General features: G+C 55.5%; 10 protein-coding genes across 10 annotated transcripts; 5 read left to right on the forward strand and 5 right to left on the reverse strand.

Annotated features, from left to right (window-relative positions):
• The first annotated feature begins 944 nt into the window (after positions 1-944).
• Positions 945-1450, forward strand: N657DRAFT_375254 (uncharacterized protein). Its single transcript, XM_062787077.1, has one exon. It carries the CDS (start codon positions 1109-1111, stop codon positions 1379-1381), a length of 273 nt encoding a protein of 90 aa, XP_062642149.1. The 5' UTR covers positions 945-1108; the 3' UTR covers positions 1382-1450.
• A 2386-nt stretch (positions 1451-3836) lies between these two features.
• On the reverse strand, positions 3837-4127 carry N657DRAFT_583768 (uncharacterized protein; the record flags this gene model as incomplete). The annotated part of the gene is made up of 1 exon (XM_062789698.1): positions 3837-4127. A coding segment is annotated over one exon (291 nt), but the record flags the coding sequence as incomplete, so codon positions are not given.
• Positions 4128-5092: 965 nt separating this feature from the next.
• Positions 5093-5942, reverse strand: N657DRAFT_583753 (uncharacterized protein; the record flags this gene model as incomplete). The annotated part of the gene is made up of 2 exons (XM_062789697.1): positions 5093-5619; positions 5681-5942. The coding sequence occupies 2 exons, from the start codon at positions 5940-5942 to the stop codon at positions 5093-5095; spliced, it is 789 nt and encodes a 262-aa protein (XP_062642151.1).
• An 882-nt stretch (positions 5943-6824) lies between these two features.
• Positions 6825-9419, forward strand: N657DRAFT_606320 (uncharacterized protein). Its single transcript, XM_062790212.1, has 2 exons — positions 6825-8844; positions 9004-9419. Exons 1-2 carry the CDS (start codon positions 6991-6993, stop codon positions 9289-9291), a joined length of 2142 nt encoding a protein of 713 aa, XP_062642152.1. The 5' UTR covers positions 6825-6990; the 3' UTR covers positions 9292-9419.
• A 1830-nt stretch (positions 9420-11249) lies between these two features.
• Positions 11250-12505, forward strand: N657DRAFT_651360 (uncharacterized protein). The gene is made up of 3 exons (XM_062794153.1): positions 11250-11340; positions 11473-12278; positions 12373-12505. Exon 2 carries the CDS (start codon positions 11531-11533, stop codon positions 12176-12178), a length of 648 nt encoding a protein of 215 aa, XP_062642153.1. The 5' UTR covers positions 11250-11340; positions 11473-11530; the 3' UTR covers positions 12179-12278; positions 12373-12505.
• N657DRAFT_375299 (uncharacterized protein) lies at positions 12461-13423 on the forward strand. The gene is made up of 2 exons (XM_062787078.1): positions 12461-12684; positions 12737-13423. Exon 2 carries the CDS (start codon positions 12794-12796, stop codon positions 13208-13210), a length of 417 nt encoding a protein of 138 aa, XP_062642154.1. The 5' UTR covers positions 12461-12684; positions 12737-12793; the 3' UTR covers positions 13211-13423.
• Positions 13284-14570, reverse strand: N657DRAFT_675587 (uncharacterized protein; the record flags this gene model as incomplete). Its single annotated transcript, XM_062795830.1, has 3 exons — positions 13284-13626; positions 13671-14111; positions 14503-14570. 3 exons carry the CDS (start codon positions 14568-14570, stop codon positions 13302-13304), a joined length of 834 nt encoding a protein of 277 aa, XP_062642155.1. The 3' UTR covers positions 13284-13301.
• A 976-nt stretch (positions 14571-15546) lies between these two features.
• Positions 15547-17279, reverse strand: N657DRAFT_659626 (uncharacterized protein; the record flags this gene model as incomplete). Its single annotated transcript, XM_062795006.1, has 3 exons — positions 15547-16965; positions 17030-17130; positions 17213-17279. The coding sequence occupies 3 exons, from the start codon at positions 17277-17279 to the stop codon at positions 15547-15549; spliced, it is 1587 nt and encodes a 528-aa protein (XP_062642156.1).
• Positions 17280-17495: 216 nt separating this feature from the next.
• On the forward strand, positions 17496-18256 carry N657DRAFT_667215 (uncharacterized protein; the record flags this gene model as incomplete). The annotated part of the gene is made up of 4 exons (XM_062795379.1): positions 17496-17542; positions 17622-17770; positions 17821-17864; positions 17897-18256. 4 exons carry the CDS (start codon positions 17496-17498, stop codon positions 18254-18256), a joined length of 600 nt encoding a protein of 199 aa, XP_062642157.1.
• Positions 18257-18749: 493 nt separating this feature from the next.
• N657DRAFT_628575 (uncharacterized protein) lies at positions 18750-20046 on the reverse strand (the record flags this gene model as incomplete). Its single annotated transcript, XM_062790850.1, has 2 exons — positions 18750-19686; positions 19795-20046. The coding sequence occupies 2 exons, from the start codon at positions 20044-20046 to the stop codon at positions 18895-18897; spliced, it is 1044 nt and encodes a 347-aa protein (XP_062642158.1). The 3' UTR covers positions 18750-18894.
• Positions 20047-20268: the final 222 nt, after the last annotated feature.

Genomic DNA, 20268 nt, shown 5'->3' on the forward strand with positions numbered 1-20268 from the left:
CGACTTCGAGGTGCCCTTATAATGGAGGACGAAGCGGGTGCTCTGGCTTGGGTTCTGTATTGCAACGAGGAGAAATGGCAAGTGGCTGCACCCTAACAAACGGATTCGACGATTTGGCGTCAGTCGTAGCTCGGAGGCAAATAAAGCATGTTCTCACTCACAATGGGAGACCGTTAAGTCACAAGGTGACTGGTTTGCTTCTGTTAACTACTCAATCTCGTGTCATGAAATGACTTGCAGCTCTAAGTGGACTGAACTAACGAACCCCACGCGTTCGGCTCAGCGGCCAGTACAGGGCTTCCATAAATGGCTACTGCCGGCGAAGGCGTCCAGCGTACCCTTTCCGTACCCTGTCCATTCTTTTGTAAGAATGGGTATTGATGTGACGTGGACGGCGCATCTGAGGACCAACGAGCTCGACGACGTGGCGGAGCTATATCGCGAGCTTCATCATGAGAACCTCGCCTGCCCGTGCTATTGCCGTTGGATGTACTGTCTGGCTTCTTCGATCTGGCGTCCATAAGATCTCAGGGGAAGTAAACAAATTCGGTTACCCTGGAAACCATATGAGCCGTGCACGGATGCTAATTCTGATTCCTCCGTCCGGACCCACAAGGACCACCACGGTATCCAATCAGGCCTCAACGACCGCGGACGTCGGCTGTTCTTGATTATCACAGTACACCAAGCTGTGCCCCCCTCGGCCTTGCGCTCCCTTACCTCCTTTCCTCTTCCACGTCCACTACGCTGCCACTCATCTCGCCACGCTGCATGCTCCATCTCTTGTTCTCCCCCTCTCTCAGATTTCTCGAACCGCAGACGCTCTCACCCGGTCAGCTCACCCACCAAGCCCTACGTCCTTGCGGCGTAGCCGTGCTGAGACCTTCCAAATTCGCGTTCTTTGTCGGCTACAGCTTTTACTGATGACCGCCCGTCTTTTAAGACTCGTCAACGTGGGAGCTCTCACGATTTTGCCGTGCTCTCGCCCTATACGCAGCAACACCTTATATCGCAGGGTTTTACGTAGTGTGTAAGGCAACGCCATGTTTGCCTAGCGGATTCCAGGCGCAATTGCGAGACCACGTCCCCGCTCTGACCATCTGCATCAATGCGGCAGATCTTGACCGCGTCGATATATAGAGGCGCGGGAGAAGGCTACCTCTTCTCCCCTCTGTGTGTCGTATTCGGAATATTAACGTCGTTAGCCGCGATCGGGCTGGATACGGGCGCAGCTGCGGCAAGGGACACAGGCCGCTGGTCGCAAGAAAGACAGCTTGTGCCTCGGATAAGATCGGATCACACGCCGCTACTCCGGCGGCCGCAGACAGGTTTAGGTGGGCGGGGGCTGGCGTCGACGACCATAAGCGCTCGGCTTAGCTAGGTGATCCGATTGGCAAGGGTCCCCAGGGCAGCTCGCAACGGAACTGGAGAGGGGCCGAGGCGGACTCGACATGACGTGACCTCTCCGGCGTTGCGGGCGGTTCACGAGGGCTGAGCCGCTACGGCGATGAGGCCTTGGTCAGAGGAGAGCCCTCGAGGGAAGGTCGCGGCGCGGGCCCAACTGGGGAGGGGAGGAGGCGGACTCGACGTGACGTGGCCTCGGCCGTTCTGCGGGCGGCTCGCGAGGGCTGAGCCGCCACGGCGATGAGGCCTTGGTCAGGGGTGATTCAACCAGGAGAGCCCTCGAGGGAAGGTCGCGGCGCGGGCCCAACTGGGGAGGGGAGGAGGCGGACTCGACGTGACGTGGCCTCGGCCGTTCTGCGGGCGGCTCGCGAGGGCTGAGCCGCCACGGCGATGAGGCCTTGGTCAGGGGTGATTCAACCAGGAGAGCCCTCGAGGGAAGGTCGCGGCGCGGGCCCAACTGGGGAGGGGAGGAGGCGGACTCGACGTGACGGGGGCCAAACACGTGGCCTCTGCCCTTCTGCGGGCGGCTCGCGGGGGCTGAGCCGACACGACGATTAGGGATTGGTAGAGGCAATCCAACCAGGAAGCAATCAGAGGAACGAACCATTGGTACTCAAGCCGCGCTCGATTGACTCAAGGATCGATCAGCTTGGGAGTGACTGGAAGATCAGCACGGATCGGCGCCTGGACGATTCCAAATAAGTCACATAGCCCGTTTTCTCTACATTTAGGCTCCAGGGCTTGACGGATCCGAGTGACATACAAGAGCCGGCGAACAGAGGTTGCTCAAGGGTAGGTTGAGGAAACCACTTTCGGCTCAAAAAGAGAAAGGACCGCAACTCGAGAAATTGTCAAATTCCTCCCCTCACATGGAAAGCGCTAGAACTTACGTTTGAGGAGATGGCGCTTCTAGTGCTTTGCATTCCCGTAAGTCTCGCTGCAGTGGCAATGCGATGTCACAGGCCGGTTGAGAAGTCACATCACCTGGAACCGCCATATGTCTAGGTTCTTTAGCCATCTAGCTTTGTAGGGCAATCTCCCATCAGTATCGTATGCATCGGATGACTCATGCTATAGTAGAGGTTGATCATGGTCGATTTGTAGGCTTCTCACTCCTTGAGTCCTCAACGCTTTTTCTGGGCGTCAAGCGGCGAGAGCTGCCCTCTATGGACCTAATGGTGGTATGGTTCCGCCGGTTTGCATGCGGGCTTCGCTTAGGGCGAGGCTCCCTTCTCTCGGGTGCGGCGTCATCCATCAAGATCCGCAATGAGATGCACAATGGATGTGTTGTAATAAGTGGGCTTGGGCACTCCAGAACATGAACAACGGCAGGGACGTCGTTTTCAAGAGGATAGTGAAGACCCTCCAAACCTCTTGACCGGAGTGGCCCCCGACCGGGGAGGCTGCTCCTGTCTTCGGTGCCAGAGCGGAGTCGGCCCCCAGGTCACAAATCCTCGCGTCCGGTTGGTGTTGGGCCTGTTGTATACCGAGCCGTGAATTCCTTATCGGTGACGGTAGGAGCCTCGCGCTTGACTTTTGTGTGAGTTTCTTCTTGCTGTTTGGTCTGGCTGTCCTTGCGCTGAAATCGATTGTCAGTCTGCTGTTGACCTTCACCCGAGAGAGACACAGACGTTTGGTCCCGACAGAACGGTACCGGAGGTGATTGGCTGGCTAAGCGCTGCAACAGCCCCACCGAGCGCAAGAGGCGCCTGCCTGTGGGGCTCCTGCAAGACCTTTTGGCAAGGGTGATCGACATGGTCCTTCTCAATATTCCTCAAATTTCGAGCCAGTTCTGTGGTTCTCCAGCCACTCAGCCGCCGTTAGCCTGCTCAAACAAGTCGCTTATGCTAATAGTCCGCTTTTTCAATGTCAGGGGAGACTTGACGGGGACGACCCGTTGGCTTAGCGGCTTATTGCGCCTGCTTCTTGCAAAACATGACCCCTATTGGTTAGATGAGAATGGTTACACCTACGGTCACTTTGATTGTCAACAGGCGGTTGCGGAGCACCGCATCAAGTGCTCCTAATGGACGTTGTTGTTGTTGTTCCCATTCTCGCGGGACTGGGTTGCGCCCTCTCCCATATATGCCTTCGTGAGACGTCGTGGAGGGAAGACGAGAGGAGGAGGAAGAAAGAAAAGTAGACAGATGAGCAAGGTGGACGTAACGGCCGTCCTGCCGCCTCCGTCTCTGCCTCCCCCGGAAACAGGCCCAACCATGGAGATCACATCTCTTATTCAATTGACATGTCGTCGCCCTTAGCTCAAGTATTAGTACCCCGTCCTGCCTGCTCACTGTCTGCGAATCAGGCAATGAACTGGATGAGACACAAAGGAGGGCGTGAAGATCGAAATGCTTGGAGCCCCCGAAGTGTGATAAACAGCGATGTTCTGTCTTGAGATGTCGAACTGGAATATGAAAGAACTTTCCCTTCTAGTAGCTTCTTTCCCGTGCCTGCTTTGTCATGTACTCCTCACATTCAGCTCTCAGCAAAGAATACTGTGCAGCCATTCTCTCCATGGCCGCTTGCATCAAAGCTTCGTCTTCAGCAACACTCCGTCCAAGCCGGGAAAAGACGTCTTGCTGAACAGACGCGATGGATGCATATTCGCCGTGCCAGCACTGCATCATCGCGTCGCCGAAGACTGTATCTTCCGAAACCGACGGAAACTCATTCCTCATCAGCTTCTCAACCCTAGCTCGGGGATCGAGTTCGTCCCTCGGCGTGCCTGGGATTTGTGGGCAGCGGCCACTCGAAGATCTCGATGCTGATCGCCTTCATTGCTCTGTCCAAACGGCAGCGCTCACAGCTGGAGGAATGTCTGTAACACTCCTCCCATGAATCCCACACCTCCTCGCAGGCCGAGTAGGCGCGGCGAGCCTGGGCCAGGGCCTCATGCTCTGTCCTCTTGTCCTCGTACTGTTGCAGCTTTTTGGTTTTCATCTCTCCTGCCCAGGCCACAATCTCGTGCTTGAGCCTCTGATGCTGAGCTGAGGTTTTGAAAAAGCGAACTGCAAAGGACTGGTCATGACCGAACCCTCCAAAGGCTGTGAGATACTGCCCCGCGGCTTGTTTCCGCCGATGGGAGACATACGTCTCGAGAGCAACGAGACGCTCCATGTCCTTCTTCCGCTCAAGCAACAACGGATGCAACATGTCGAGCGGAAAGCCTGGGTCGTAGTCGAGCAGCAGGGGTATGGCGTTGCCCGCGATCTTGTCCATGGCAACCCAGAGCTCCATCAGGATCAGGTACATGGTGGACAGGGCGTCAGGGATGCCATTGTAAGTTTTGACGGCTCGCTTGCGATACACCTGATTAAGGGTTTGCAGCTTCTCCACGGCCAGCACGGCAAACTCAGACCCGCAAGCGTCGCCGAGAGGGAGACAAAACTGGGCAGCTTGAGCGTAGTATCTTTCTCGAGAGGTTGGCGAGCTTCTTCAGAGGAAGCACCTTGGAGTTATTGTCCCGCACCGTCTTCCAACGCCTCTCTATCACTTTCTTAGCCCGTTCCACCGCCACCCTCACCTCCTTCACCCAGCCTGTCTCCACGGCAGGATCCAATTTGACCACACGCCGAACGACCTTGGCCTGCATGACAAACAGCCTGTCATTGGGTACCGGGGAATCTTTCACCTTCGCAGCCATGTCCAAGAGACGGGCGAGGTGGAACGCCATCAGCGGTTTGTACTACGACGTCTCTCCACCTACGCCAGCAGCCGCCGCTCTGTCGAGAACAAGACGCAGCGCAACGCGGAGAAGCAACCATGTCGCGCAGCGATGAAACGGCAGGAGGGCGCTGCTCCAACCGACATGCTCGCGGCTGCGTTTGGTGACGCGGCTCAGGGGGGCGACGCTCTCACCGAGGCCAGAGAGCAGGTCGATCAGCATGCCGTTCATGAGCAGCGGCGAGACGGTATCTCGCTCCTCGGGCTGGAAGGTTTTTGCTTTTTTGACTTTGGGGCGGGCCACGGGAACGTTGCTGGCGGTGAGCGTCTGGATGAAGTTGGCGAGTTCGCTGAGGAAGTCGGGGTCTTGGAGCCGGGCGTAGGTGATGACAGCGGCGCGGTCGGGGAACTCGCGGAGGAGGGCGCCCAGGCAGGACATGACCTTGTCGTTTGGGGCGAGGAGCTCAAAGGCTTCGAAGAGAACGTCATCTTGTCGGGCAGTGACGAGTAGGCCGGCGTTCTGAGCGCGGAGGTGGAAAAGGGCGATGCCTGGGGGTTGGCCATGTTGATGAGTGATGTTTGATAGGGATGGAAGAGGGGAGATACACACCACCGTTCTTCAAGTCGGAAATCACATGGTGCATGCCACGAGTCTCGGTGCTCAGGAGCCGGTCGAGCATGTCAACCGCAGGCCGGACAGAGGGAGCGGAACTAGGCTCTGCCGACAGGAAGCATTCAACGGAATCGCGAAAGGCTCGAATGGTGGTATTCAGGTATCCAGCTTCTGAGTCGTCCTCTTGCGGCAGTTGAGGGGGGAGAAAGACATGGTTGATCATGAAGTCAAGCGCTTTTGAATCCGGCGAGTTTGCCATTTCCCAAGCACTGGTGATGGCCTGGATTGGCGGTTTGGTCCTTGAAAGAGAGTAGAGGAGGAGAGTAAGGAGGAGGAAGTAAAGAGAGGAAGAGAGGGGAGCGGGAGTGAAGAAGGAAGAGCAAACGGAAGGACTCCAAACGGAGAAGCTCACTTTGACAGTCAGCCTTGCAGCCTACGTTTGACGGCGCTTCCAGCGCTCAAAATGATCGGGTTGATTGGGTTGATAGTGACTGTTGGGTCTATTGGGCGGCCGGCCGGCCGGCCGGGTCGCGAGGCAACCTACCGAGGCCGCAGCGAGCTGGAGCGCACTAGGCTCCAGCTGCACGCCATATCGGGCGCTCATGGAGCCCCATCGAGTCGGCCAGCGTACGCGGACGTCGCACGACGTACCCCGCCGGTCAGCATTCCTACCCCGGCCTCGTCCACAGGTCGGGTGGAGCGCAGCATCGGAAATGGTGTGTGCCAGGGCCCGCAGGTGGGTGAAGCCGGACAGAGGGTCAAAAACAAGCACCGGGCAGCAGCCGAGTCAGAGCAGGCCGAAATCCACCCATCTGCCGACAAACACACCCAACGAATACAGAGACTTCTTTTTTCCCGTCGGCTGGATGCACGAGTTTGCCTGCGGTAGTCCAGCCCGGTCGGCGACCCCAAGCGACTGAATGGCCAGCGTTTACTCAACAACAACAACAGCAACAACAGTGTTGGTGACGGGGACGGAAATCTACCTTAGCTCCAGGACCACAACCTGTGGCGGTGAGCCCACCAAACATCGTGATCCAAGGATTCAATTCGAACTAAACACCCTCCGTTTGCGTGTCTACGTCGGTCATGAGCCTCATGCATCTTGTGCGGTTCGGTTTGGCACCTCTGGAGTATAAATACCAGCATTCTGCTTCGCTGCCTTCAACTTGCACGTTGAGTGTTGCCAGAGAGGGAGAGAATCAACACGGCGGCGTCCATACCACTGATTTTGCCACCCCTTCGAGCCAATTCTTCTTCAAGTCCAACCTCTGGTCACATATCCTCTGACTTATCCCCATCTCAAAATGGTCGCCATACAGAGCTCCCTGAGCAAGCTCTGCTCCCAAGATCAGCTCATGCTTCTGGACTCGATTGACCAGCTCCGTTTGCAAGGCATCAACAACTACATCTCCCTCCCGCAAATCATCGTCTGCGGTGACCAGTCGTCCGGCAAGAGTTCCGTCCTGGAGGCCATCTCGGGTGTTTCTTTCCCGGTCAAGAGCAACCTCTGCACTCGTTTCCCAACCGAACTCGTCTTGCGCAGGACCCCGCACATCAGCGCGGGCGTTGCCATTGTCCCCCATAAATCCCGCCCGGAAGCCGAGCATAAGGCTCTTCTCGCCTTCCGCGAGGAGTTGGACGATTTCGACAATCTCCCCCAGCTGGTCGAGAGAGCAAAGGCCGAGATGGGCATCACGGCGTACGGCAGAGCCTTTGCCAAGGACATCCTCCGTATCGAAGTGACCGGCCCGGACCAACCTCATCTCACCATCGTCGACCTTCCCGGGCTTATCCACTCCGAGACAAAAAACCAAACCACTTCGGACGTCGAGCTCGTCCAGGATGTCGTCCAATCTTACATGAGGGAGCCGCGCTGCATCATCCTTGCCGTGGTGTCGGCCAAAAACGACTTCGCCAATCAGATTGTCCTGAAACTGGCCCGGACGGCAGACCCGAGTGGCACCCGGACTCTGGGCGTCATCACAAAGCCCGACACCTTGATCCCAGGGGGCGGGAGTGAAGCCCTGTACGTCTCTCTTGCCAGGAACCAGGAGGTCGAGTTCCGGCACGGCTGGCACGTGCTGAAAAACATGGACTCCGAGAAAGGCTCTTGGAGCGTTGCGACCAGGGACGCCGAGGAGGCAAAGTTCTTCGGCTCTGGAGTCTGGAAGACCCTTCCGCTCTCCTCCCTCGGGATCTCTAAGCTTCGCGGCCGCCTCAGCAAGGTCCTCCTTGGGCAGATTGCTGCGGAGCTTCCTGGCTTGGTGCATGAGATTGATCAGAAATTCAAGTCCTGCCATGATCAACTCGAGAAGCTTGGGAAGCCACGAGCAAGCCCGCAGGAGCAGCGGCTCTACTTGTTCCACCTGAGCGGGTCCTTCCAGGCGCTTGTCAAAGCATCGGTGGGCGGCAACTACAACGACCCATTCTTCTTGGACGCCAAAACCGAATCAGGTTATCAGCAGCGCATTAGGGCAGTTGTTCAGAACCTCAACAAAGATTTTGCGTCCGAGATGTCCCTCCGAGGTCACTACCACCAGGTCGTTGATCCGGAATCCGAGGCGGTTTCTTCCGATTCCCATGACGTGGTCTATATCACTAGAGATGACTTCATCAGCCAAATCGAGCATCTGATGCGTAGGACGCGGGGGTGCGAGTTGCCTGGGACCTTCAATCCGATGATCGTTGCCGAGCTGTTTCTCGAGCAATGTCGCCCATGGGGGGCCATCGCCCGCCGCCATGTCGAGAATGTGTGGGACGCTGCCTCCCGTTTCGTCAAACTCGTTGTTGCACACACCGCGGACGAGTCGACGGCCAAGGCGCTGCAGTACGAGGTCTTCGAACCAGCAATGAGCGGAGTCCTGCAGGAGATGCGCGACAAAACCACAGAGCTGCTGATGCCTCATCAGCACGGCCATCCGATCACTTACAACCACTATTTCACCGAGACACTCCAGAAAGTCCGCCGCGAGAGAGGAAAAAACGAGCGGGAGAGGATTTTGTGTCGGTTCTTTGGTGTCGAGTCGCTCAAAACATGGTATTTGAAAGGCGATTTTGATCTCAGACGCCTCGCTGACTCGTTGGCGGAGAGTGGTGAGCTGGACATGGGACGCTTTGCCGCAAGCGAGGCTTTCGATTGTCTGAATGCCTACTACAAGGTATGTTTGTTATTCACTGGCGCTGTTTCGTTTCCTCTTTCTATATATGACATTTCTTCAAGCCGGCAAATTTCAACACGAATCATCTCCAGTGTCGCTGCTCCATGTGCCAATGGACTGTTTGAGTACGTTATCCGCTAATCTTAACGGTTCTACTAGGTTGCTCTGAAGCGATTCATCGATGACATGGCCGTCGAAGTGATCGAGGCCAAGCTGATGTCCGCGCTGGATCGCATCCTGCCCCCTGTCTCGATCTACCAAATGCTTGATGACCAGGTGGCTCGTATTGCCGGGGAATCAGAAGAAACCCGCACAAAGCGGGAGCAGCTCAACAAGCAGCTCGAGGTTCTCCGGAATGGCTTGGAAACGTGCAAGCGCTTTGCGGGATTCAGAATCAGTGGAGGTAAGAACTGTGAACCCATTATCGCTGCAAAATGGATATTCTAACGCCCTTCAGACTCGATCTTTGTTTCCGCAAACGGACCTGATAGTCTTGACTCCATCAGCAATATGGCGGATGCCAACCCGGACGCGAACTCGGACGCGAAGCCTGAGTTGTCCTCGGTGAGATCAACCCCCTCGCCTTCGGAGCTTGCCTACAGCGCAAACCTGGGCTTGAATAAAGACATTGCGCCTTCCCAGGTCGAAGAAGTTGCCCAGGACGAAGAAGTTGCCCAGGACGAAGAGGATGTCTAGGACGAAGAAGATGTCAAAATGGCGGCTGAGATTGGGGAGCCAAAGGCCTAAGTGGGTTCTATGACCGCAAAGAAGATCAAGAAGAAGAAGAAAGTGTTGTCCTATGTGTCTTGATTGCTCCTTTCTTGGGTCAATGGCGAGCGTAATGGAGTTGGGTGAAATGTCGAGGTGTATGACAGCAAACAATTCAATGCTTTCAGGTGCAGAGTGACGAGTCCCAACATGCAACTTGTCGTTAATCTCCCCGCCTCCGGAGCTTGCCTGTCACTCAACCTGCGCCCGCTGCAGGCTTCGACTCGACTCGTTGGTTTGGGGAGACAAATAATGGCTGGATGGAATTTATTTCGCCCGGAGGCACGAAGCCTAAAGGGCCTTGGCACGCTAACTACATACATCCAATGAGACAAATAATGTAGATGATGTGCGCTACAGCGCAACCGAGTGCACGCTCAGCATGGCCAACGAGACCGTGGCAAACTATTTTGTGACGCTCGGGACAAGGGAGGAACAGAATCCATATACAGCAGAGTTAGCAGCGATCGCGAGGGCCTTGGAGAGCCTGCCGGCCGGCGTTTGCCACAGGCACATCACCATCGTGACCAGGAACCAGTCGGCGCTGGCAGCGATCAGACAACCACGACAACAGTCCGGCCAGAGCATCATACGGCAAATATACGAGTTGGCAAGGCTGCATCGACGGAGAGGGAACTCGGTTGACTTCCTGTGGATACCAGCGGAAGCCAACTTCGCGTTGGTACTGGAGGCCAAGGCGGCGGCGCAAAGGGCTGCAAGGCAAGGAGGCACACCCAACCTCCAAATGCCCCAGGCCAAGTCCACCGCAATCAGGCTGGCACTGGCGAAACAGCGACAGGAGAGAGCTCTTCCTGAAGGCGTGGGCAAGTTCTCAAAGGCTATGGACGTGGCACTACCTGGCAAGCACACTCGCGACCTCTATGATAAGCTGAAGCGAAGAGAGGCCTGTATCTTGGCACAACTCCGAACCGGAATGGCGAGGCTGAACGGCTTTCTGAGCAGGATTGGAGCGGTCGAGTCAGACTTCTGCCCCTGCGGCCAAGCGAGGGAAACAGTGGAGCATTTTCTGCTGCGATGCGTGAGATGGACAGCCCTGAGGGAAGACATGCTGCGATGTACAGTGACAAGACGAGGGAGCCTCTCATTCTACCTTGGAGGGAAAGTTCGATCGGATCCGAAGATGTGGTCGCCAGACATGAAAGCAGTCCGGGCAACGATCAAGTACGCAATGGCGACGGGGAGATTGGATGCAGACGAGGAACAACGAAGACTGTCTCAGTCGCAATAGTGGAGTTCACTAACAGCACACAGCCTCAACCAGCAGATCCCGCTTTAGCTGCTGAAGATGGGACGCTGAACACTTGGAGAACGTAACCCCCAAGACGATCTGCTAACAATCAAGACAAGAGGCAAAAGGAATTGGGAAGCTTTGCGCAAAGGGCAACTCAAAGGGCTTGTGCGAGGTCATGGAAGAAGCGGACGAATCGTATGTATTTAGCGTGCCAAGGCCCTTTAGGCTTAGTGCCTCCGGGCGAAATCAAATCCATCCTGTTGGAAAGTCGTGGCACTGGAAACTTGGTCGTGCTCAGCTGCAAGTGCCCTGCTGTTGGATGCATGGCTGCCCAACTGAGCGTCAGGCAACGTGAGGGGTAACCAGGGAGCTGAGCAACGAGGTCAGGGCGATTCCCCCTTCGCTGGAGACGTGAGAGAAGAACAACCTTCAATTGATGACTTCTGGGCTGCTCTGAGCATCACAAACCCACTGTCGTAAGCTCCCATCATCTGTGTGATCACCGTGGAATCGTGGCTGTTGGTCTTCCAACACATCCATCCATCCAACCGAGTGCACGTGCCCTAGTACCCCTGAATTGAGAGTTGGCCCGCTGACAACGTGCCGAGAATCCAACGGACAATCGGCTTCTTAATAAGTTGAGCCGCCCTGCCAAGGGACCGCGAGATGGCGGCGGCGGCGCAACCTGAGGCAGTGATCGAGGTGGCCGACTGCCCACCCTCACCGAAACGACCGAGCCGCGCCCCGAAACCGAGTGCGAAAGTCCGTGAAGCAATGCAATCACCGGAGGATGCGGCTACTACGTCGAGAAGAATCGCAATCCATGCTACGCGAAGCACCGCGTCGAAAGGAACACGCGTACTAGGAAGCGGGAACGGAGCCAACGGCCAGGCTGAAGCGGGGAAAACAGGACTCCAGACGCTCTTAGAAGCTATCAACGAACAAGGAGACGAGCAACGGAAAACAATCTGCGAGCTGCGCGACGTGGTCAGCAAACAACAAGACGCGCGACGTGGTCTGCAAACAGCAAGACGCGATTCAGCAGCTCTCCGAGGCGCTGAGACAAGCCCGAGACCAGATAGACGCCCTTGTACGCAACGCAGCCCCTCCTCATACAACTCAGACGAGCCCAAGGGCGTCATACGCGGAGGTTGCTCGCACGCCGCCAGCAAGCCAACCAAGTGGACGCGTATGTTTGGCTGCAGTAGCCCAGCCAGCTCGGCAATCCTAGCGACTAGATGGCCAGCATTCCCCCTTGGTGACGGGAACACGGAAATCTACCTTACGTCTGAGAACCTTAATGTGTGGCGGTGAGCCAGCCAAACGGACGTCGTGATTCAAGGATCCCAATTCGAACCAACGCCCTCCGTGTGGATGCGCCTGTGGCGCGGGAGGGCCGAGAACTGTACCTGTAGTCAGTGTCCACGACGTTCTAGGTCGCAAGTGTGTCTCAGCTTGCAACCACTGCGGTGCCTTTTCAAGCCACGCGAACTAACTGATATGTTAAGCTGCCTGACTGCCTGGCCTCATGTTGTGCCAGGACGCAACCGCTTGCTATTAGAACATAGACTTATGGCTTTGGGGCTGTGTCACATCGGGCAGGCATCTGAGCTCTTCGCCACATTGCTGCTAAAGAGGCCGTGCGGATACGACTTGATCATCCCAAATATTACCTCCTAACCTCTGTTGAGATCATCGCTAGACCTGCCACAACACCAGACCTCGTGATATGCTGCGGTGGAAAGGAATACCGTGTGCATAGGGCCATCGTATGCACGTAGTGCGAGTTCCTCTCTGTAGCTTGCCACGCAGGCTTCAAGGTCAGTGGCAGCTATATGCTTGCGACGACTCTAACTAACATCCCCTATTTAGGAGACACAAGAAGGAAAGGTTGACCTTCTAGATGATGATCCTCGGCTTGTCTATATAATGGTATATTATTTGTACCATTTTAACTATGACGGACAGTTGCAATACGATCGCAGCCTCGGATCAGATACGGACGGAGATGGGACCGACGTTGATAAGCCGACTAGGGATGTCCTTGTTACCTATGTCTACGCCTTGGCAGAAAGGTATCTGATCCGGGGACTGAAGGCCGTTGCGCTCCGACACTTTAAGGCAGCGGCTACTGACTTGTTGGATATCAATGATTTCCTTAAGGCAACGCTGGAGGTGTATACATCTACCCTTGAAGATGATAGAGGCCTGAGAGATGTCGTTGTGGAAGCTCTTTACAAAAATTCCCAATGGCTAGACAAGGAGGAGGTACGAGATATGCTTAAGGGGTTAGGAGCTTTGACATATGATCTCGTTATATATATGTGCCAACAGAGAAGCTTTTAACAACGGATCATAAGATAATCATCAAATCCTTAAACCCTCAACAGTGTTTCGCTCGCACTATCTCATTTTCCTTCTACTTGACTCTCCATATCTATATGTCCAAGTCGTCCAAGGCCAAGGCGGATAACGAGTGTAGCGAGGGTGACGAGCCCGAGCCGGCCGATCCTGGACTGTCCCTGCAGCCGCCGGGCGGCAGGTCCCGCCAGACTTCGGCAGGGACAATATCCCGGCCTGCGCGCGGGTCGCGCGTGACGCTGATGTGCGTGAGCATCTCGATAAGCGCATCTTCGTGCGGCTCGTGCAGGACTGCATTCTGAAGGTGAAATTTCACCTTGGCGTTGATGTATACGCTATTGAACGTGGCCCACTTGGGGTCGTGACGCAACATCTGGTCGCGGACAGCATCGGCGCGTTCCCTGGATGGAGTCAGCGAGATCGTTCGCCGGAGCAAAAAAACGACACACCATTTGCTTCGTTTGCCGCACCACGGCGGAAATCTTTCGGCTGCATAGGCTTCTCCTGTCCGGCATCCAGCGACTCCTGTGCCATATCGTCTCGTAGCTTAGAATACTGCAGGGCCTTTTCCTCGGAAATCTCAGGGCCGTCGAACCGGCGGAATTCACAACCGTAACTCGAACGCCGCATCCAGGTCGCCGAGCTTATGGTGGCGCTGTGCGACAAACGCGAGACGGCCAGGTACAAACTTACCCGGCAGAGCGCGCAGCCTGAGGTGTCAGTGAAGGAGGAGCCTCCTGCGCCGGACCCCTTCCCGCTTCTCATGTAAAAGACGCAGTGTCCTCGATGCATCGGGGACCAGAGGCTGCCATACGAGACGAGAGTGTTCCCATACTGTCGGCCGTCGGTGATGAATGACCACTTCGACCGCGAGCATTTGAGAGATCTGAAGGAAAAAGAGCAACGCGATCGTATCTTTTGCGACCACCCCAAATGCAAAGAGGAGGGGGTGAAACTGAAGAACTTGGATCATTTCAGGGCTCATGTGATGAACGTCCACGGTATCGAACTTCGGCCGAGCGACCGAGCCAAGTCATTCCCGAAGTCCTCTCGTCGAGTAGCGCCGGTCTTTGCCTGACAGTCTTGCAGTTAGTTTTGTAGCGTTCAATGTGTAATCACACTTGCATCTCAACATATCGAGCAGGCCAATGTAAGGAAAAAGTCCTCTAGCACAACATCCTACCCAAACACCGGTTTTGGAGACGCAAGACCCAGTTCAGTAGATGGTCAGAAACTGGCTGGATGGTATTCAAGAGGGTCGCAAAGAGGAGGCGTACCGAAGGGCGGAGCAAGCTGCGAGCCTGCGTTCGACCACCACAGACCAGCTCGCAGAGTCATTTGGCATCAGGGTGCAATTGGGGCGGCCAATAACGTCAAGGCACCTGGCCGGTTGCCGTGAGCTACACTACATATCAAAATCAGATCGGTTGACTGGGTCAAGAAGTTTGCAGACGCTTAGCATTGGGTAGTACTCACGACTTCCTAGATGTCGGACAGCGCTCGGTACCGACCTGCTCCGTAGGTGGAAGGCTGATGTTGATCTCAGCCAGGCTATGGGTTCAAATGCCTGCGTCCGCCGACCGCAACATATGTTAGGTTTTGATGCAAGCGCCCACACTGGTGAGGTAGGTTTCGACGGCGGTAATGAGGCATTGAATTCGTTCCCCCTAATTGTTATGGTTCGTTCAGGCCTCAATTGGCTCGTCTAAAATTTCTAAGCGGGTCATTTTTGTGAGTCTCAAGTGCTGGAGCACGATCGTTGATGGTTATTCCTCGCTGAACAATGTCAACAGAGTGCGAGAGGACGTTCAGCCTTGCGAAACTGGCCGTGGGGATGCAGAGGCACTCTACACAGGAGGATACAATATCCAAGCTCCAGTGCCTAAAGAATTAGCTGCGAAATCGAGGTCCTTCTTAGCAGGGTTGTAATCAGGGACCTGGATGTCTGGAGAGGGCCGAGGGACTCGGCCGGCTCGGAATAACCTCACCCGGGATCATGTGACTTTAATTGCAATTCATCAATTCAATTCAATTCTGGGGTTTCAATCAATCAATTATTCAGAAAGGCCTCAATTCAATCCAATTATAAGGCCTGGATTGGATGGATTGGATTGTTGGGAGCGCTGCTCTGCTTGACGATGATCAAACCACAATGTTCGGTGACTTGGGCGGTGCGGACCCACCACGGGACCAACCGGCTGATCCCGCGGTGGGGTCCTGGTCTCGGCGGAATGGGGGGGTGCGGTCACGCATTCATGGCAAGGTGAGATGAGAGTGGGGTCGCAAGGCAGCAGTTATTACGCAAACATTTAATGGAAATCCTATCTATCCGTCCGGCCTTTCCTCCTCTTTGCTACCCCTACCCCACTGAATGAAGTGTCTGGAGTGACCGCTCGCTGCTCAGCGACAATCGACTGGCTGTCGTGCTCGCCAGCAGAAGCGGAGCAGGCACCCGAGTGCATCAGGTTTCCTAAATCCTGGGAAAGCCCGGTCGCCTCAGAAAGCGGCGGGACATCAAAGTCCAAATCCGACGGCAACTGATCGATGGCAGAGCAGATGTTCTCGAAATGCTTTGGCATCCATGTGTCGTAGACATTTTTCGTGAAACGATATGCCGTCCATTTGTCCTTTCCGTCGAGCGCGGTGAAGTCGAAAGTATGGATTGGGTGCCGGTAGTACTTGATGTCTTTCCCAGTTATCACCGGGTAGTGGCCGTAGATCCGTACCGACCGGTGGTCATGGGAGACGGAGAAGGCGAGGATCTGCCGATTAACCTCATTCTCGCGCTTGACAGCACGGAAGAGCTCGACGATGCCCCGCACCGCAAGGGTCATGCTGTGGGCGTTCTGCCGGTCTGCGATGTCGAGCGCCGCGGCGCCGCATTTCACCTCGCAGGTTAGGAACGGGAAGTACATATAGTACGTGGCCATGAAGAAGGATTGGTCCCCGGCGATGAAGTCGCCAATGAATGGCGACAGCTTGGCGAGCTGGTCCTCAGTAAATGCGTCTCGTTTGAACCCAACGGAGTAGTCGGGCTGGGGACGGGTGCTGGTGAGAGGGATCGAGTTGTTCCACCCTTCGTTGACGCTTTCTGTCAGGATGTCAAGGTTTTTTGCACCGAATGTCGCAAGACTTTCAGCTGAAGGAACAATGAGCCGACTGATGTCTTGAATTACTCGCGCCTCATTTTTGTTGTGTATCTTCTGGCATGTCGTTTCAAAGACATCGTCACGGAAAAGTGTGTCGCCGGGAACTGGCTGCGTCTTCTCCAGGAGAGACCGACAAAGAGCCTGGCTGGCGCTGGCTAAGCCTAACGGAGCTTTGGTCATGTAGCTGCCTTTGACCTCGAGCAGGGTCTCATAACGCTGGTCTCGGTATGGCGCGCTCTTCTCCTCCCTCGGCTTCTGGTCGCTGGGCGTGGATGTGGCAGAGTTCGATCGCTTCCGGGACAGATTGGATGAGGATTTCTTTCGCGCAAGTGGTAGACGATCCATGGTAAAATCCGTCTCTGAGGTCTCTTCCGGCCAGTCCTGCTCCTCTGGCCAGCGCCCTTCCTTCACCCAGAAAGCAACTGGGTCAGTGTGTTTATGGGCGCCGCTGCCAATCGCTGGCTCGCCAGATGCGTCTTCTGTGGGGCGTGGGGGAAATGTCCGATGTCGCTTTGGGTCTGGGTCTGGGTCTAGGACTGAGTCCCCTCCGAGTGCGTGTCGGGTTGAGTGCTTGCGCTTGCGACCTCGGCTCTGGACAGGCGCCGGTTGTTCCTATGGATCCCATGACCTAACTTAGTTTGTAACTATATAATACAAAGGATAGAGGGCATACTTGTGGGGTCGGTGTCTCGCTGGGTGTAGTTGAACGTAGACTATTGCGTTCGGCGCGCCTGCTTGCGCGCTTTCGCGAACTGCCTTTGCGCGGCCGTATGCCCTGGGGTCGATTTGCTGCAAGCGTCAGCGGGTGATGTCGTTTGGCGCTGCGAAGAATAAGTACCTTGATAATTTGACGCCGGCGATGGGAGCGTCCTTTGCTCCGCTGTTTGGGCTCGAGTGTGGGCCATGGCGATGAGAATGGGGAGGAGAGCGAGGTCCTGGTTATGTGTCCGGGGAAGAAAGTCTCGAGATGGAGTGACGTGTGAGGGAATGGATGGCTGCGAGCGTGCAGGAATGGGATCCACTAGTGCCGACCAATCGTTAAGCGCCATAGTCATTGCGAGTCCCACAGTTTTCAATCCCCCGGTGGGATCCTGGTCTTGGCGCCACCGGCCTTCTGGTGGATGGCTCGTGTCTCCATCGCTCTGCCAAGACATGGGGAGAATGGATGGTTGGTCAAAAGAGGCGGCATCAAGCCAATCATTAAGCACCTCCCCCAGGCCTCCCATCCCTTCGGATGCACAATGTAGGGGGGTCGGCAGGCAGGGGAACACACTGTACACGATTGATTTTGGCCTCGCCAAGGAGTTTTCCGATGCCGAGCGTCGCAAGAATGTGGAGGGTCTCCCGCTGGGTGGCACCAGACGGTACGCAAGCATCAACAACCACAACGGCCGTGGTAGGTGTCTTATCGCGATACTAATCGTCCGCACGCTAACGCGCACGAAGAACAGTCTTGGGGGGACGACCTGGAGTCCATTGGGTATATTTTCGTGTACTTACCCGGGGCTCGTTGCCATGGCAGGGTCTAAAGGTTGGTACAGACGACGAGAAGGATGCAAGGATCAAGGAGATGAAGGAGAGCCTGTCCACCGAGGCGCTCTGCGATGGCTTTCTCCCTGGAGAATTTGCCACGTACATCAACTACATCCGGGGCCTGGCTTTCGATGATAAGCCGGACTACTTGTACCTTCGCCGGCTTTTCTATCGCCGGTTTCGAGCGGAGGGTTTCACATATGACCATGTCTTCGACTGGACTGAGAAGTTGTTTAAGGAGATGCAAAGCCAAGCAAATCCCCCAGTGCCCTCTGACACGGAAGTCACAGAGACGCTAAAGGGAACAATGTCGAAGAAAGGCCGACGACGGCGAGGTCGGGCAGCTTGAAATCCGAAAAAGTCAAAGAGCGATCTACGACATGGAGGCCGGGGCAGCAGGACAACTGCTGGCGAATGGCAGTAAAGTACTTCCCTCTTCATTGTGAGACAAACGGCGCAAGTCATTCAACGGTACTCGTGAACCCAGCGCACCACGGACATATCGGGATCATTAGCAACAAGTCTTCTGATCGGGTGGAACGACGAGCCAAGGTGCAATGCCTTTTCCACCCCACTCTCCACTTTGAGAGGCCCGACGCCGCGGCCCGTCCCGCACCATGCAATGATTCCGAGGCCGGCGTGGGGCGGCCCCTCAAGAACCTTGACAGAACTGTCGTTGACAGTAACCAACTTTATTGTAACCAACGATTCCCGAGAAACGTGAACCGCGTTTAACATTCCAGTCACTCGGCCACCTCGCCGCCCAGCAGTGGTGACAAGCACGTGCAACCCTCTTTGCCATCTCTGGCAAAGCAGTACCATCACGAGAAAACCTGGGTGGGGCAAGGCCGAAAACGGATCAGGCACTCGGTTCCACTTCTCAGGTCGCATCAACATCCAATGATTTGTGACTTGATCGGCAAGCTCCGCAGGAGTGATCATCTCGCCATCCAGGTCCCCGGGACTAACTTCAATGTACAGTCTGCCCTACCCGCTCCCACCTACCTCGCCACCCTGCTCTAGCTCCCAGAGATACTCCTCCACTTTGTCTGCATCCAACCCGAACGCAAGGCGCACCATCTCACACAGGAGGCCCCTATCAGCCTGCTGTAAACGACCTAGGCTAGTGAAGCAAGCATATATCCTTGATGCTGAACTATTCAAAGCGTCTGCAAAGGACCCTTCAAGAGCTCGGCCCTCCTCCTTAAGTTCCCTCTCAGCCTCTTGGAACTTCTGGCGGTAGATTCGTCGAGAAACGTCTTGCCGTGACACATTCTTGTAGGCGAGATGGCTAGGATCTCTGAGAATGTCCTCGGTGTCTGATCCTAGTAAAGGAAACGGCATAGGGTAGCGGTTGACCTGCCATGGGGCAGTCTGCGCGAACTCCCAGTCGATAATGGCAATAAAATTGAATTTATCATCGACGATGATGTTCTGAGTGCCGAGATCCATATGGTTGAGAGGGAATTGCTCAACGGTGTCGGTGTCTCCGAACAAGGTAGTCTTGTCCACAATGTCGCGAAAGACCAAGGCACCCAGCCTAGTGGATTGATCCAGCTTGCCGGCCGCGGCATTTGCAACGGCAGTGAAGTACTCAACTGCTCTAGAGAATGGTCCCGCATCACTGAGCTCTCCGGCAGAAGAAGCCGCTAAACTGCCTAAAACTGGTTCTCCCGACGGGGAAATAGAGCAGATAGAGCCTATTTGAGGATAAGCAAGAGTGGCTAGTTCCGCTTGAACCCTTGTCCACTGCATCATGATGTGTTCTTGTGTTGCAACCTGAACCAAGTCAGTGGATTTCCCATTCAAGATGCGTAGCGGCGGCACAATGCAAAGTAGGAGATGCGATAGAAGTGAGATCGGCTCCGGAGATAGTATATGACTTACTGGCAAGTTACAAATATCGAATTCGACATCTTGCAGGGTATTTCCACAGAAGCCTTCCAGAAGCATATAGGCAGCCCCGACGTCAGCAGCGAGCTGAGACCCGGGGCCCTCGTATGCGTATAGGCGAGGGATAGGAATTGCAGACAGCCTTTGCCTCACGAACTCCATTGTAGCGACCTCGCACGCGATGCCATATGCTTCATCCTCTTCCCTGACGGTAGCCGGCACATCGGGTGTCAGGGCCCCCACCATGAGCCCTACACTTGGGCAATCGGCGGGCGAGACACTGTGGATTTCATGGCGCAGCGACATGACTCGCAGCAGAGAGAGGATATCTGGAGAGCAGGAGACTCAGATTGGAACTTGGAACTTCCCTCTCTCAAGGATCAGTCAGTTGGTTAGGGGTGCACGCACAATACAGTCGTCTTGCCTGCTGCTTGTTGAGGATTCGGTGCATCTTCCTTGGTGAGCTTG

Source organism: Parathielavia appendiculata (assembly GCF_033297405.1).
Source record: "Parathielavia appendiculata strain CBS 731.68 unplaced genomic scaffold N657scaffold_48, whole genome shotgun sequence".
In the NCBI taxonomy this organism is placed as follows: domain Eukaryota; kingdom Fungi; phylum Ascomycota; class Sordariomycetes; order Sordariales; family Chaetomiaceae; genus Parathielavia; species Parathielavia appendiculata.